Raw genomic sequence first — 14625 nt, forward strand, 5'->3', positions numbered from 1 at the left:
ACCCAATTAAGGTGGTTAAGTTCAGAGTTTAGGAATTGGGTTTTACAGATCCGACTGGCACGATCCATGAGGGTTTTGATAATGCCTCTTTTCTGACGTGGGTGGTGGTTGGAGTTTTTGAATAGGTACCGGTCTGTGTGGGTAGGTTTTCTGTAGACTTTGTGTCCTAATTTGAGTTCTGGTTTGCGTATGACCAACGTGTCTAGAAATGGAAGTTGGCCGTCCACTTCTTTTTCCATGGTGAATTGTATATTGGGGTGGACGCTGTTTAGGTGGTTCAGGAACTTCTCTAGGTCTTCTTCATCCTGACTCCAAATTGCAAAGGTGTCATCCACAAATTGGAACCGGACTGTTGGGGTAGCGGGTGCAGTTTCTAAAGCCCGTTTTTCAAAATGTTCCATGTAGAAACAGTCTGGTTCCGACACCAACAGCCACTATACCAGGCTATACCGGGAAGCCATTGAGATTCACAAACACCAGCACAGTTTCAATAAAAAAGAGGAGAGTCTAAAAATCAACAGAACCTGGCTACCAATCCTGAAAAATACAGCCTGCAAAAGGTCAACGAACTCAGCTCAACCACCAGAACATGTGAACAGTTCACACAATGAACTTGCTAATCACCCCCAGCAGCCCCTCATTAACATTTCAATAGAAGAAAAAACCCTGCCTAATCCACAGGAAGATACACACAGATGCTGACACCAAAACAAGCAGCCACTCAGTAACTCAACCCCCCACACCCCCCCAATCACCCCTTCCCCCCCCCTCAGATCTCTATAAATACCCACAAAAGGGTCACCTCATCCTGGGCACAGAGAGAACTGCTCCTGTCTGTGCTCCTGCACTCTGAAGATGCCGGTCACAGGTGCTGGTGAAACGTTAGGAAACAAAACCTCAAGAACACGGCCACACAGCCCGGAAGACCCACACCAGCCATCGTATGCCGGCCGTGAAAGCCTTCGACAATACATATTAATAAATTGTTTTTGGCCCCCACATCTAAGTAAGGCTGCAGATAAGTTTCAATTCTCACTTCCTCTCTGCCCTCTAATTGTACTTCTTCCTCAAGGGACAGAAGCTCTTTACTCTCCCAATCTAGAACAGCATAATTAGAAAATATAAAGGAGTACAACTTGTCATATCCGTATACTGCAACAAATTTATTTTAAGCTGTTTAGAGTGTCTAGGATTCATCTGTGGTTCAGAACTGTTCCTGTGCTGCTGTTTCATTTTATTCTTGCTCATTATCTTTCATTATCATTCTTCATACCATTGTTACTCACATCTTTTCATATTAGTACTCCAGCTTACTCCTGTATGTCACAGTGGAAAAAAATGAATAAAATGCTCATAATTCACAGTATAAAACACAGATAAATGGGAAATCACCAAAAAAAAACTAGCAACAACAACGACAAAGCTTTTTTGGTGATCCAGTGGAAGTAGATAATCTAAAATTCAGCAGCTGAGACTTCCGGTTAGAGATGGCAATGTGAGCACTTGTCTCTCTCTTCTCTCATTATTTTCTCTTTTAAGCTATATGAAATATCCACTGTGTGTACACTTTATTAATCCACTAAATTAAAGATATTTACATTGCAGTATTTCATTGAGTTTTGTTCTGAACATGACAACTAGAGCCAAGAAGCATGTTGCTTCAGCTCCAGTATTAACCATTCCATGGTACCAGAGGAAGACACAATGGGTAATTTATTGAGAGATATTCTTTGCCATTTAAAAGCTTTGAACCCAATACAAGAACCTATCTTTTCTCTCTGAACATCAACTACAAAGACCAGTAGTATTCTTAAACAGTTCTAAGAAAAAGTTTCTAATTTGGAATATGAATTAAAGCCCAGGAAATGATGGTGGTTGCCAGTCACAATGGTCTGAATAATTGCATTAGTTTTTTGGAATCTTAACTATGCAGGAAAAATTTGCCAGTGATTAGTATTTGGAGAATTGAATATTGTAAAAGAAGCATGCTAGGATTAATGATGACCCAGAAATGAAGTAGCCCCTAATGCTTTTAGATCTGACTACCCAATCAACCAATGTTGGTGTATGGCCATAAAGTGCCATATAAAGTGCTATAACAATGGGATGTATAACTGCACAAAACGACCATAAGCTATTGGAAGATACGATTGTTTTTCCCTAGAAGGTATTTAATCAGCTAGCCTGATTTATTCAGTATGCTTGTGTTCCATCTGGTGACAGTAGAAGCAGTAATAAGAGGATGGAAGCCTCTCGACTATCAGGCAAAGATTGAGTTAGACTTAGATTGTGAGCCTAGACAAAAGCTTATGTCCCCAACCAAAAAAAAAAAATACAACAAACTGATGATATCTTGTCAGAAGAATTATAGATGCTAAATGAATCCTGTACAATTCTCATGATACTGCTGGAGTATTAATAGAGCCAGCTTAATCAGTAATTAAAAGTGAGTCATACCAGTTGGTCTTAGATACTCTAGTTATGCAGCATACTCTTTCTCAGGATACTCTGGGGAATTTCCATTTTGACTTCTATCAACAACATAAAATGATGTATCTCCTTCTCATTAGGCCTATGTAACACCCAACTGTAGTGGATAATTTTCATCCAGTCTCCAATCTTCCCTTTTTAGGGAAAATTGTCAAGAAAGTGATTGGGCTCCAACTACAGAGGGCTCTGAAGAAAACCGATTATCTGCTTCATTGGTTACACTTCCTGATAACCTCTGGAGGAGCCAGGATTGGAGTTGTACAACTGTCCTGGTTCTCTATGATCTCTTGGTAGCTTTTGATACTATCAACTATGATATCCTTCTGCTTCACTTGAAGGAGTAGGGGATATGCTGTTAGGTTGGTTCTTGTCCTTTCCTGTGGTTGGATCCAGTTGATGTTGATAGGAGAGGAGGGAACAAGTCCAAGACTCTAGTATGTGGGTTATCTCAGGGCTCCACACTCTTGCCCATTCTGTTTAATATTTACATGAGGCTGCTAGGTGAGGTCATCCATCAGTTTGGGGTCAGGTATCATCAATATGTGGATGATACCCAAATGTACATCTCAACCCCACACTGACCAGGCAATGCTTAAATGCTTCAGAGGCCTAGATGAATAGGTTCAAGCTCAACCCTGAAAGATGGTTGTGGGTTTTTGGACCCCCTGGAGCCAGGGAAGTTCCATATCCTGAATGGAGTTGCTCTGCCCTGTTTGGGATTGGTGTGCAAGTTGAGAGTCTTCTTGGACTTACAGCTTCTGTTTGAGGAACAGGTAACAGCTGTGGCTGAGAAGGCCTTTGCACATATCCATCATGCATACAAATTGCGTCCTTTAGACTGTCACTTATGCTCTGGTCACCTTGCACATGGAATATTGCAGTGCACTCTATATGGGGCTCCCCTTGAAAACCACTCAGAAACTGCAGCTGGTCCAGAATGCAGCAGCAAGGGCAATTATGGGCATGGCACATCATTTGCTTCATGAGCTGCACTGGTTATCTAAAGTACTGTCTGTCTCTTGTAGTTTCTGCCCAACTGGTATAGTTGAAAAGAGTAGGCATGATCCTGGTCCCCTCTGTTAAGTCATGCCATCTGGTGGGACCTAAGGAGCCTTGTATGACTAGTACCTGCCCTTTGGAATACTATCTCCCCTGAGATACATCTAGGTCCTACCTTGACTGTGTTCTTAACATCAGCAATTCTTAATCAGCAACTAAAGCAGAATGTTTTCTATAGAATACTAATGGCTTTTTTGATTCACAAATTCATCTTTATACATTTCTCTAAAATACCTTTCCCTAGCCTCATGTGGAATAGTGCTAGTTCCCTCAGGCCTTCAATTGAGTGACTAATGGGTTCTCTGTATTTCTTATGGATAGAGTGGCCATTGTTGTTTTTTCTGAACATTTGGTGTTTCCCATTTGTATTTTATCTGTAGTTCATTTTTGCTTTTTATTGTATGCTGTGCAGAATCATTATAGAATTGGACAGCCTTATACATTTAATAAAATCAGTCAATCAATCAATATTGCATTTCAGCTACAGGGAAAGTTTTTCCCCCCTGTAAATTATTTATTTTATTTATTTATTTATTTATTACAATTCTCCCCCGCCCATCTCCCCCCAATGGGGGAACTCTGGGTGACTCACACCGAACATTAAAACATAAATATATATAAATACATAAAACATCAGTTAAAAGCATTTCTAAAAAAGGGGAAGGAGAGTCCAAGAGAATGAAAAATCTGAGGCTGAAGACAGAAGGCCTCTATGGGGCTAGCCATCCCCATGCTTGAGATATTCCCTCCCCACCCCAGGCCACGTGGCAGAACCAGGTCTTCAAAGCCCTACGGAAGGCCAGGAGTGAGGGGGCCAGTTGCACCTCCGGGGGCAGAATGTTGCAAAGACCGGGGGCTACCGCAGAAAAAGCCTGCCTTCTGGATCCCGCTAATCAAAGTTCTTTTATTGAGGGGTCCGAAACATGCCCTCTCTGTGTGATTGGGTGGGGCGGGTTGAAGTCATGGGGGAGAGGCGGTCCCTTAGGTCCCATGCCATGTAGGGCTTTAAAGGTGATAACCAACACCTTGAATTGGACCCGGAAGCAAACTGGTACCCAATGCAGCTCGCAGAGCAATGGTGTTACATGGGGGCTCCTTGGGGCTCCAAAAATAGCCTGTGCGGCTGCATTCTGGACCAGCTGTAGCTTCCGGATACTCTTCAAGGGTAGCCCCATGTAGAAGGCATTGCAGTAGTCTATCTGGGAGATAACAAAGGCATGAGTGACTGTTCGAAGGGCATCCTGATCCAGGAAAGGGCGTAACTGATGCACAACCTGAAGTTGTACAAAGGGCCTCCTTGCCACGGCTGCCACCTGCCCTTCAAGCAGGAGCCATGAGTCTAGGAGGACCCCCAGATTACACACTGGGTCTGTCTGGGGCAGTGCCACCCCATCCAGCACCAAAGATGACAAGATCCCGGATACAGAGGAACCATTAACCCACAGCCACTCCGACTTACCAGGGTTCAACCAAAGCCTGTTGTTCCCCATCCAGTCCCTCACAGCCTCCAGGCAACACGAGAGGGCGGTCATGGCATCAGTTACCTCACCAGGGATGGAAATATATAATTGAGTATCATCAGCATACTGATGATACCTCATCCCATGATGACGGATGATCTCACCCAGTGGTTTCATGTAGATGTTGAAAAGGAGCGGAGAGAGAACCGAACCCTGCGGCACCCCACAAAGGAGGGGCCGAGGATGGGACCTCTTGCTCCCTATCACCACTGATTGGGATCGGCTCTGAAGAAAGGAGGTGAACCAGCACAAAACCGTGCCACCCACCCCCAATTCCCTGAGCCGTCCCAACAGGATACCATGGTTGACGGTATCGAAAGCCGCTGAGAGATCAAGGAGAGCAAGGATGGTCGCACTTCCACCATCCTGCTCCTGCCAGAGGTCATCCATAAGTGTGCCCAATGCCGTTTCCGTTCCATAACTGGGCCTGAAACCTGACTGGAAGGGATCCAGATAATCCGTTTCCTCCAGAACCCTTTGGAGCTGTGATGCCACCACTTTCTCAACCACCTTCCCCAAAAAGGGAAGGTGGGAGACTGGACGAAAATTGTCCAGTATGGTAGGATTCAGGGAGGGTTTCTTGAGGAGTGGGTGCACCAATGCCTCCTTAAAAGCAGTTGGAAACACTCCCTCCTTCAAGGATGTAGTAACCATCGCCTGGGTCCAACCATGTGTCACCTCCCGAGCTACTTTCACCAGCCAGGAGGGGCATGGGTCAAGACGGCAAGTGGTGGCCTTCACAGTCCCTAGGATCCCGTCCACTTCCTCAGGAACAACAGGATCAAACTGTTCCCAGATAACTGGGTAAGAACGGTCCCCCGGTATCTCCCCAGACCCTGCCCCATGCTCGGAGTCTAACTTGGAACGAATCCGAGTGACTTTGTCTTACAGATGCTCCGAAAATTCCTCCGCATGACCCTGCAAATGAACCCCCACATCCCCCTTACCAAGGAGGGACCTAGTGATCCTAACAGGGCCTCCCGGCGGCATTCTGCGGATGCAATAAGGGCGGAGAAGTAATGGTGCTTCGCCACTCTTATTGCCACAAGGTAGGCCTTGATAGCGGCTCTAACCTGTGTTCGGTTGGATTCGGTCTTTGTTTTCCTCCAGCGGTGCTCTAGACATCTCTTAACCCTCTTTAGCACCCAACTCCTCCGTAAACCATGGGGAGTGTCGGGGCCGATGTGGCAAGAGAGGTCGCATAGGCGTGATCCTGTCCAAGGCCCCGGCTGCCTCCCTATTCCAGGCAGCAGCCAAGGCCTCTGCTGGACTGTGCAGCAGATCCATGGGAAAATCCCCCAGCTCCCTCTGAAACACTGATGGGTCCATCGGGTGCTGGGGGTGGACTAGTCGCCTGGGTCCTGCCTCCCTTTAAAATATCTTTTTAAAAGATATTTCTAAATATGCCATCATGGTTCAAGAAATCTGGTCAACTAATGAGATAGTGCTCAAGGATTTTAGCTCATATTCATTAGGATCAATAGCTAATGTGGGAAAGGGTAGACTAAAGGAAGATTTAAGGTATTAGCTTCCACTATGAGTAGTAAAATAAGTAGAGAGACAGTCAATTAAATAAAACACAATCCATTTTAGGCACAGTATTAGTAGATATTAGTAAGTAATACCTATCTACGCCCATTGAGGCAATATTCACAGATCAGGAAACAGGTCTCCATTGATCTATCAACTATGTACCTACCTACCTACCTACCTACCTACCTACCTACCTACCTACTCTGTGTGTGTGTGTGTGTGTATTCATATTCTGCTTTTCTAGATGTATAGGTAGTGGTCACACATGATTTTAATGTTAGATTAGGCCCAGATGTCATCCTTTTATAGGCTGGATACAAGGGCTGCCCATCCAACATTGAAACAGAGCCTCTTTTCTTGATCCAGTATGAAGGATAGTAAGTTAAACTGCTTAGGATTTTATCTGGCTTGGATGACCAACACCCTTTAGCTAAGTATTTTGAATGGCTCCATTGAAAACAAGGGCTGCCCATGGAATTTAATTAATGCTGCCTCTCATCCTAAAAACAACCCATTCTATATGGATAACACTATTCCACATGAGGCTTGGAAAAGGTATTTTAGAGAACTGTATAAAGATGAATTTGTGAATAAAAAAGCCATTGGTATTCTATAGAAAACATTCTGCTTTAGTTGCTGATTAAGAATTGCTGAAGTTAAGAACATGCAGTTGTAATTGCCAACTTAAGACCAGATAAGGCTCCAGGCAATGATCTAATATCTGAGATATTAAAGAATAATTTGGCTTGGTGGGCCTCTCTTTTGGCTTTGCTCTTTGTGTTTATAGATAAACATAGAGACTGAGGGCTTGCAATTAGAGTACCCAGCTTTTAAAAAGGGAAAAGAGATGACCCAAGAAATTACAGACCATTAGGTTGCTTGACACACTGAACAAACTTAACACCAGACGTATATGTTACAAACTGAGGGATTGCTCCTCCACCTGGTGGAAGAAGCAACTGGCTTCAGGGAGGGACAGTCACCTGTTCACCAATGCCTACAGCTCTAACATTTTTTAAAAAATGCTGTGCTTTTTCCATGTTTTTATGTATATCCTTTATTGATTTCAAATTGTCATTTGGATCTGTTTAGCATTTTACATGTCTTATTTCAGTGTATTCCTTTGTATATTTCCTGATATTAAAAGGATTTCACAGGATTCCACCTTTTCTTAAAATCATCAGGTTGTTAGAGTAACTTTGTTTTAAGCATGAACCTTATGAAACAAGGAGAACAGTGAAAGAGGATATTTGCTAATTTTATAGGAGTTTGTGTCGGGCAGAGTGATAATCACAAACACTCCTGTTTGTGCAAAGCGCAGCAAAAACTCCAGAAAAATATTAGCCATGACAGCAAACACAATGCAATGTCCATTTCTTGTTTTCCAAAGAAATCCAGTCAGAAAATATATACTAACTGGTGTTTATTGATAAAAATGCAAAATTCCATAAAATGCAAATATCATATAAAATATAAAGAACAACACATCTTCTCATTTAATGTAGCATCCAAGACTTATTAGCAACACAAGCTTAACAAAATCTCTAGCTACAAACTCTTAGAGAAGAGGTACGCTACTTGGTACTTTGTTACAACTATGTAGCCCATAAAACCTACATAGTGGCTAACACTAAAACAACTAACAACTACTCAGAGAAACTGAACATTTTCCTCCCCTTATATTATAGCTCTATGCCACCCCCACTGGGTACCTAGCATACACACGCCAATAGGTGGCAGTAAATAGCACAATACACAACACACAATAACAGGTGTTTTTCACATGATCTCTGTAGTCAAAATATTATTTGTTATTGTTGAATAGATAACGGGATGAATCCTTTCCCATGAGAAAGAAAATCCTGACACCCCTCTCAGCCCGTTTTCGACACAACAATTACACGTTACAAAAATAATACAGACAATTGATTACAACAATATAGAATCAATTACATTTGTTCAAACCCAAGTCTGGTTAACATTGTTTCATGTTGTACAATAGGCAATGCTTTGGTAAATACATCTGCAAGATTTGCTTCAGATACACAATACACAAGATCAATGAAATTTTCTAACATAGCTTGTCTTACATTTTTGTACTTTACATCCACATATTTAGTACGAGCTTTTAAGTTTTCTGTTTTAGCTAACCCTATACAGGCCTGGGAATCTTCATGCACTGTATAAGGCAATGACACTTTGATGCCTAAATCAGTGAATAATTGATGAAACCATCTTAATTCACAAATTGTTTCTGACAAAGCTGCGAATTCTGCTTCTGCAGTAGATAAGGCAATTGATGTTTGTTTCTTTGCTTTCCACGCAATTGTGGATTCACCAAATTTACAAACAAACCCAGTTATTGACTTTCTGTCACCTTCTTCTGCAAATGAACTATCAACAAAAATTACAGGCTTTTCAGACCCTTTGGTTGGCATTTTGAGACAAAAATCTACTGTACCTTTTAAATATCTCATTACCCTTTTTAATCCTTGCCAATCATGCTCAGCTGGTTTAGCTACTTTACGACTCAAAACTCCAACAGCATAGGATAAATCAGGACGTGTCCATTGGGCTAGGTGAAGGATTGAACCTATCACAGAATGGTACACTTCAGGTTTTTCACACAACTTTTCACATGTCTCATGTTTTAAGAAATCACATGTCATTGGGGTCTTTACAGGTTTTGCATCTGACATCCCCATCTGTGCTAACAACTGTTCTATCTTTTTCTTTTGACTCAGATAGATTTCTCCATTTTCAGTTCTATGCACTTCAATACCAAGGTAGTATCTTAACATACCCAAATACTTCATTTTAAAATATTTCTCCATTTTCTTTGCAAATTCTTTTACCAAGTTTAAAGAACCAGTGACAAGACAAAAATCAGTTTTTTTCAGATAGTAAATAACTGATTACAAAATCCCATCTTTCCGACATTTATAGATCTTTCCCATGAGAAAGAAAATCCTGACAGTTTGCACAGGAAAAGATCCATGGGAAAGATCTATAAATACAATGTAAAATGTTTTTTTTATTAATGCTTCATTTTTTAATAGAACAAATATAATTTTTACTCCCATTATTTTATATGATATCTTTAACTATTGCTTTTCCCCAGATCACTGTCTTATTGCTAACTTACCAGTATTTGAAGGCTCTGAACCAGCCTTTAGTTTCCCAGCCATTTCATATTATCATCGTATTATTTACAAGTGCAAAGTAGGATTTAAACCAGTCACTGGAAATGTGAGTGTCATGAGATGTCATCGTGGTTCCTGGAAACCAGTGAAAGACTTTTGCAGAAGTATGTGTTTTTCTTACTCGGAAAATGTATTTGTTTTTGTTGTGTTTAAGGAGTTACTATAAGACTTGAAATATAAAAAACACCAAGGACCTCCTATTATTTGGTTGTTGTAACGCTTTCTTAGAAATAAGCTAAAGCTGCCAGTTCTGGCTCAGAAACCTGGAGGATTGCTAGATGGCAGAAGAGAAACTCTGGCTCTTTGCTGACCTCTAGTGGGTATCTGGATTTTGCAGCCCAGACACAGCCACACATAAGCAGTGCTATAATGGGAGAAATTTGCAGAAAAATGTGCTCTCACAATTGTATAATTATTTGTTTTTGGTTAATATACATTAAGGATATAGATGTTAATTATTGCACAAGTAGATTATTTGTGAATTTGTGGTTTAAAAGGTACCATATGACCAAATGGTGCCTTAGTTTCTTTCTCCTGAGCTGACAGAGAAGGAAATCAGTTGAGGGAAATTCAATCTGATCCTATTCATTTTTACTGTGAAGTAAGTCTCATTGAGTTCAGTCAGATAATCAAGTAGTTTATACATACCTTTCAGGATAAAATTTTAGCTTTCAACTCTGTAAAGATCCACTGATAGTTGGATTAAAGTACTCCATTGCTTCAATATTTATTTGGAGTTTATGTATATATGTGCATGGAAGCATATTGTTATGAAATTTGATAGTAAATTTGGAATAGAAAGGCTTGGGAAGTGTCACGTGAGAAAAAATTATTGAAGAATATTTCCAGTAATCAGTAGAACTGGATGATAATCTATTTAAATTGTGACAAAAATATTATGTTTTCATGTGGTAAAAGAAGTTAGTATTCAGGAAGTAAAGTGATACTGCCTAGTGGTTCCCACATTTGTATAACATAATTGAGCTTAGGTAAGTTTACAATAGTGCCATATTTGTTTATATTTCAGGATCAGAAATATGGACACACTTTACACAAGTTTGCTCTTCTCCTTCTCCTTGCCCCCAAAATCTGTATCTCAAGCCACAAGGGATAGACTGAGCAAAACAGTACATTAGACATTAAGGCTCAAGCTGTCTTCCCTAAGCTAAATAAAGAAATATGTTTAAATGTTATTTGTTATTTTGTATGCTGTACAAGAAAAAAAAAGTTCCTTCCTCCAGCATCCATGCTGTCCACCCAGGCTCTTGAAACACTTATTTCTTTGCTAGCAAATGTCTGTATGTAACAGATTTTGTTTTTCAGATTAGATAAATGCCCAGTGATCATTCAAAACAGTTGTATCTTTTTCTTATATTGGTTTTGAATGTCATTGCCACATAGAAATTGTTAGTAACATTCATATATTCTTTATGTCCTCTGGTTGCAGCATGTTCTTCTCAAATGGGATTTTAGTGTTGATTTTTTTTTTTTTCTGACTATACTGAAAATACCTTCAGAGAAAGCATATTGTATGGTGTGAAAAATGCTTTGCCTCCTGTTGTAAGAAAGAATTGTTGAGAACACATGAAGATGCAATGGTGGTGGTTGCAATTGTTTTAGTTTTTTTTTACACATAGGATTGATTCATTTTCTCTACCTTGCTCACCAATCTGGGTCTTTTCTTCCTTTCCCTCTCTGTTCTAAGAACATATTAAGGAGATCTGTCTTCTCTGCAGAGTGGAATGGAGCACAGTTTTACAGAGTTTGAAAAATTAAATAACCAACAAGGATAATCAAATAACCAACAGTAATGGCAAAAGACTGAACTAAAGAGAGGGTGTGAGCTGGACATTATAGTAATAGAAAGCAATACTCACACAGACCTCTCCTTTTGTATCAGTGCATTCTCTAGCATTTAAATGACAATATTTGGTTTATCCTTAGGACATTGAGGACAGTTTCAATTGGCTCACAATATTTATCTGGAAGCAAGTCACCACAGCTCCATTATCTCCTGGGGCCTTAAAAGATTTCCATTTTTTTAATAAGTTCTTAGAATTTTATGTATATGTACAGATACATTTTCTATTTATGGATCTCAACAGAGAATCAGTTAAAAATGGTAACTACTGATAATTCCTCATTCTTGCCTATACACTATTTGTAGTCTAAGACTCTCTCCATGATGATATAATATTTTTACTAAATTGTTTTTCCTCCTCACCAGGAATTTACTGTAGAGAGCCTCCAAATATTATTGATGGATTTCACAATGGGAATGCAAGCACTTACCCTTATGGAACAATAATAAACTACAGTTGCAATAAAAATCTCTCCCTTATTGGGCCATCCTCTATTTCTTGCAGCGGTAATAGAGATCTAACAGGACGGTGGAAAGGGAAACCACCCATATGCCAAGGTTGATTTTTTCCCCTTCCTTTTTAAAAATTCACTTGTACTATTCTTCCTTTTTTCCTTACCTGTTTCAAGAACATTGAATAATTATTTTGCTTTATTTCTAAGCATAATATTCATATCCAGTTTTCTCAGTTTGTTTAATGGTAGCCTTCTCTTAATCATATAAATGTATTTCCTTAACTGATTTTTATTTATAAATTTAGTTAATATATTGGCTATTTCAATCACTGAAGTAACTCTAAGTGGCATATAGAAGAATAAAAGTTAAAAGTTTTAAATGTTTTGATTCAAAGTTCCAGGAAGAAGGCTTGCCTTTTGGAAGAAAAATCACTGGAGATTTATGCTGTACTATATTTTTGGTCTATGTACAGGTAAAATATAGATGGAAAAATGTACAGAAACAGTTCGTAATGTTCTATTTCTTAAGCTTGTATTTATTTTCCTATCTTCTTTTAGTGGTGTTCTGTAAAGATCCAGTGGTAGAACATGGAATAAAAATAACTGGATTTGAGAAGTCATATATGTATGGGAGCAATGTTGCATTTCAGTGCAAAATTGGGTATTTTATGGTTGGAAATCCTTTGATTCGATGTGAAAAGAACAGCAGTTGGGTTCCCAAAGTACCATCATGTAAAAAGAGTAAGATTTTTCTTTTTTAAAAAAGTATTTGATTGGAACTTCTTTTCTCATTTAGTAGTAATAAGTCATTTAAATGTAGCCCTCAGAATGGTTGATATAATTCATACCTTGAAATTCATACCTTGACTTCTGTTTTTCTGTCCTATTCAATGTCATGTAGAGGCTTGTCCAGCTATGGAAAATTGATCATGTTTAAGCAGCATAATTATTTATATAATAATAGCACTGTAATATAGAATGACAGGCATTCCAATGTTGAGAAACATTTGTTTTTTATAGTACTTCTTCCTCCAATTTTTTCTTTAACATTACTCTGTGATCAGCCCAAAATCATCCTGTGAGCTTTTATAGCAAAGGAGGACTTATACTGGGTCTTCCTGGTCCTATTTTAATTAGGACATACTTAACAAATAAGATAATTTTCATGTTTTTATCTATGGATGGATGGGCATGAAGCAAAATCTGTGCCCTGCAGTACAGGAAGGCTGAATTGAAGAAACTGAATTTTAATTAAAAATTCAAACCTGAATTCCAATTCAGTCAGATTACAGTATGAGATATGTTAATAGAAGATTTAGGAGAAGGGCACCAAGCTGGAAGAAAGAGAAATAGCAAAAATAGAAAAATTCATAAGTGCAAAGTACTCTAAGTCCTAAGTCTGCAGCAAATGCACAGAAAAGGAACTTTAAAGCAACTGGTGGACAGGGATGATCTACTGAGAAGCTGTTACTGAGTGATTAGATTTCTGTCACACTTTTCCTTCAGGAACCCAAGGAAATATACATAGCACTTCCTTCTTTCATTTTCCCCCACAACAGCAGCCCTCTAAGGTGAATTGGGCAAAGAGGGAGTGACTTGTTAAAAATTACCCAGTGAGCTTCTGTGGCTGAGGATGGATATGAATCTGAGTCTTCTCAATGCTACACTAAACCACAATAGGTTGCAGAAAATTAGCAAAAACATTAATATTTAGCAACTTATATCACACCTTTCTAAGCAGGTTGCTATCCAATAAAGAGAATGAAGCAGTGATGAAAAACAGCAAGCCTCAGAAATATGCCTTATGAAGATCAGTGGCACCTGACTGCTTCTGTGGTGGCTGCCTTTAAAACAGATTAAAAGATTTAAAACAGACCACTTGCAGAAGTAGGTAGCTATTATCTGGTCACTGCCAAAAGAAAAGCCATAATTTTTTTCCCCTTTGAGGTGGCATAAGGACAAGAATCATAATTTATCTTAATCATGATTTCTTTTTTCCCAATAATTTTATTAAGATTTTTAAAAGAACAGTAAAAGATAATACAAAGCAAAAGAAAAAAGAAAAGAAAAAGAAAGAAAAAAAACCCTTTTAAGAAAGCAACTTCCCACCCTCATCATGACAAGTAATAAACAATTTCATAATTTCATCCCTCTTAATTAAGAAATCTAAACTCTTCATCCCATAACCCATTTAGTAATTAATATAATAGGTAACATCTTCTCCTTATTCAATTGTCAGCAAAAAGTCAGAGCTCTAAAGTATTAAAATTAATTAACAAATATAAAACTCAACTTTCCATGCCTTGACTCTTAACTTTAAGCAAAACTCCATTTAAAAGCCATAAAAAAGTATAAGCAAACCAAACCTAAAGTTCAACATAACCAAAAAGACAATTTCTGCTTTAAAAAACTCCAATACACATCCCATTCCAAATGCCAACCGTTCCAAAGATAACCACCCCAAATAACAACCCATCCCATTCAAACAAACATTCCATACCTCA

The 14625-nt window shown here is 39.2% G+C and overlaps 1 protein-coding gene across 9 annotated transcripts in view; it reads left to right on the forward strand.

Annotated features, from left to right (window-relative positions):
• Positions 1-14625, forward strand: part of LOC103058931 (C4b-binding protein alpha chain) — a 42186-nt gene that overhangs the window by 5253 nt on the left and 22308 nt on the right. For 8 of the 9 annotated variants that reach the window (XM_088154582.1, XM_088154578.1, XM_088154579.1 and 5 more), the window contains exons 3-5: positions 9724-9909; positions 12033-12224; positions 12680-12862. In XM_088154582.1, the coding sequence (XP_088010708.1) occupies positions 9724-9909; positions 12033-12224; positions 12680-12862 (561 nt within the window). The remainder of the gene's footprint in view (positions 1-9723; positions 9910-12032; positions 12225-12679; positions 12863-14625) is intronic. The other variant, XM_088154584.1, reaches the window with a different exon arrangement.

This window comes from Python bivittatus, unplaced genomic scaffold (genome assembly GCF_059951505.1).
Source record: "Python bivittatus isolate LINGU-HERP-01145 unplaced genomic scaffold, Pbiv_v1 ctg000700_np1212, whole genome shotgun sequence".
Lineage (NCBI taxonomy): Eukaryota > Metazoa > Chordata > Lepidosauria > Squamata > Pythonidae > Python > Python bivittatus.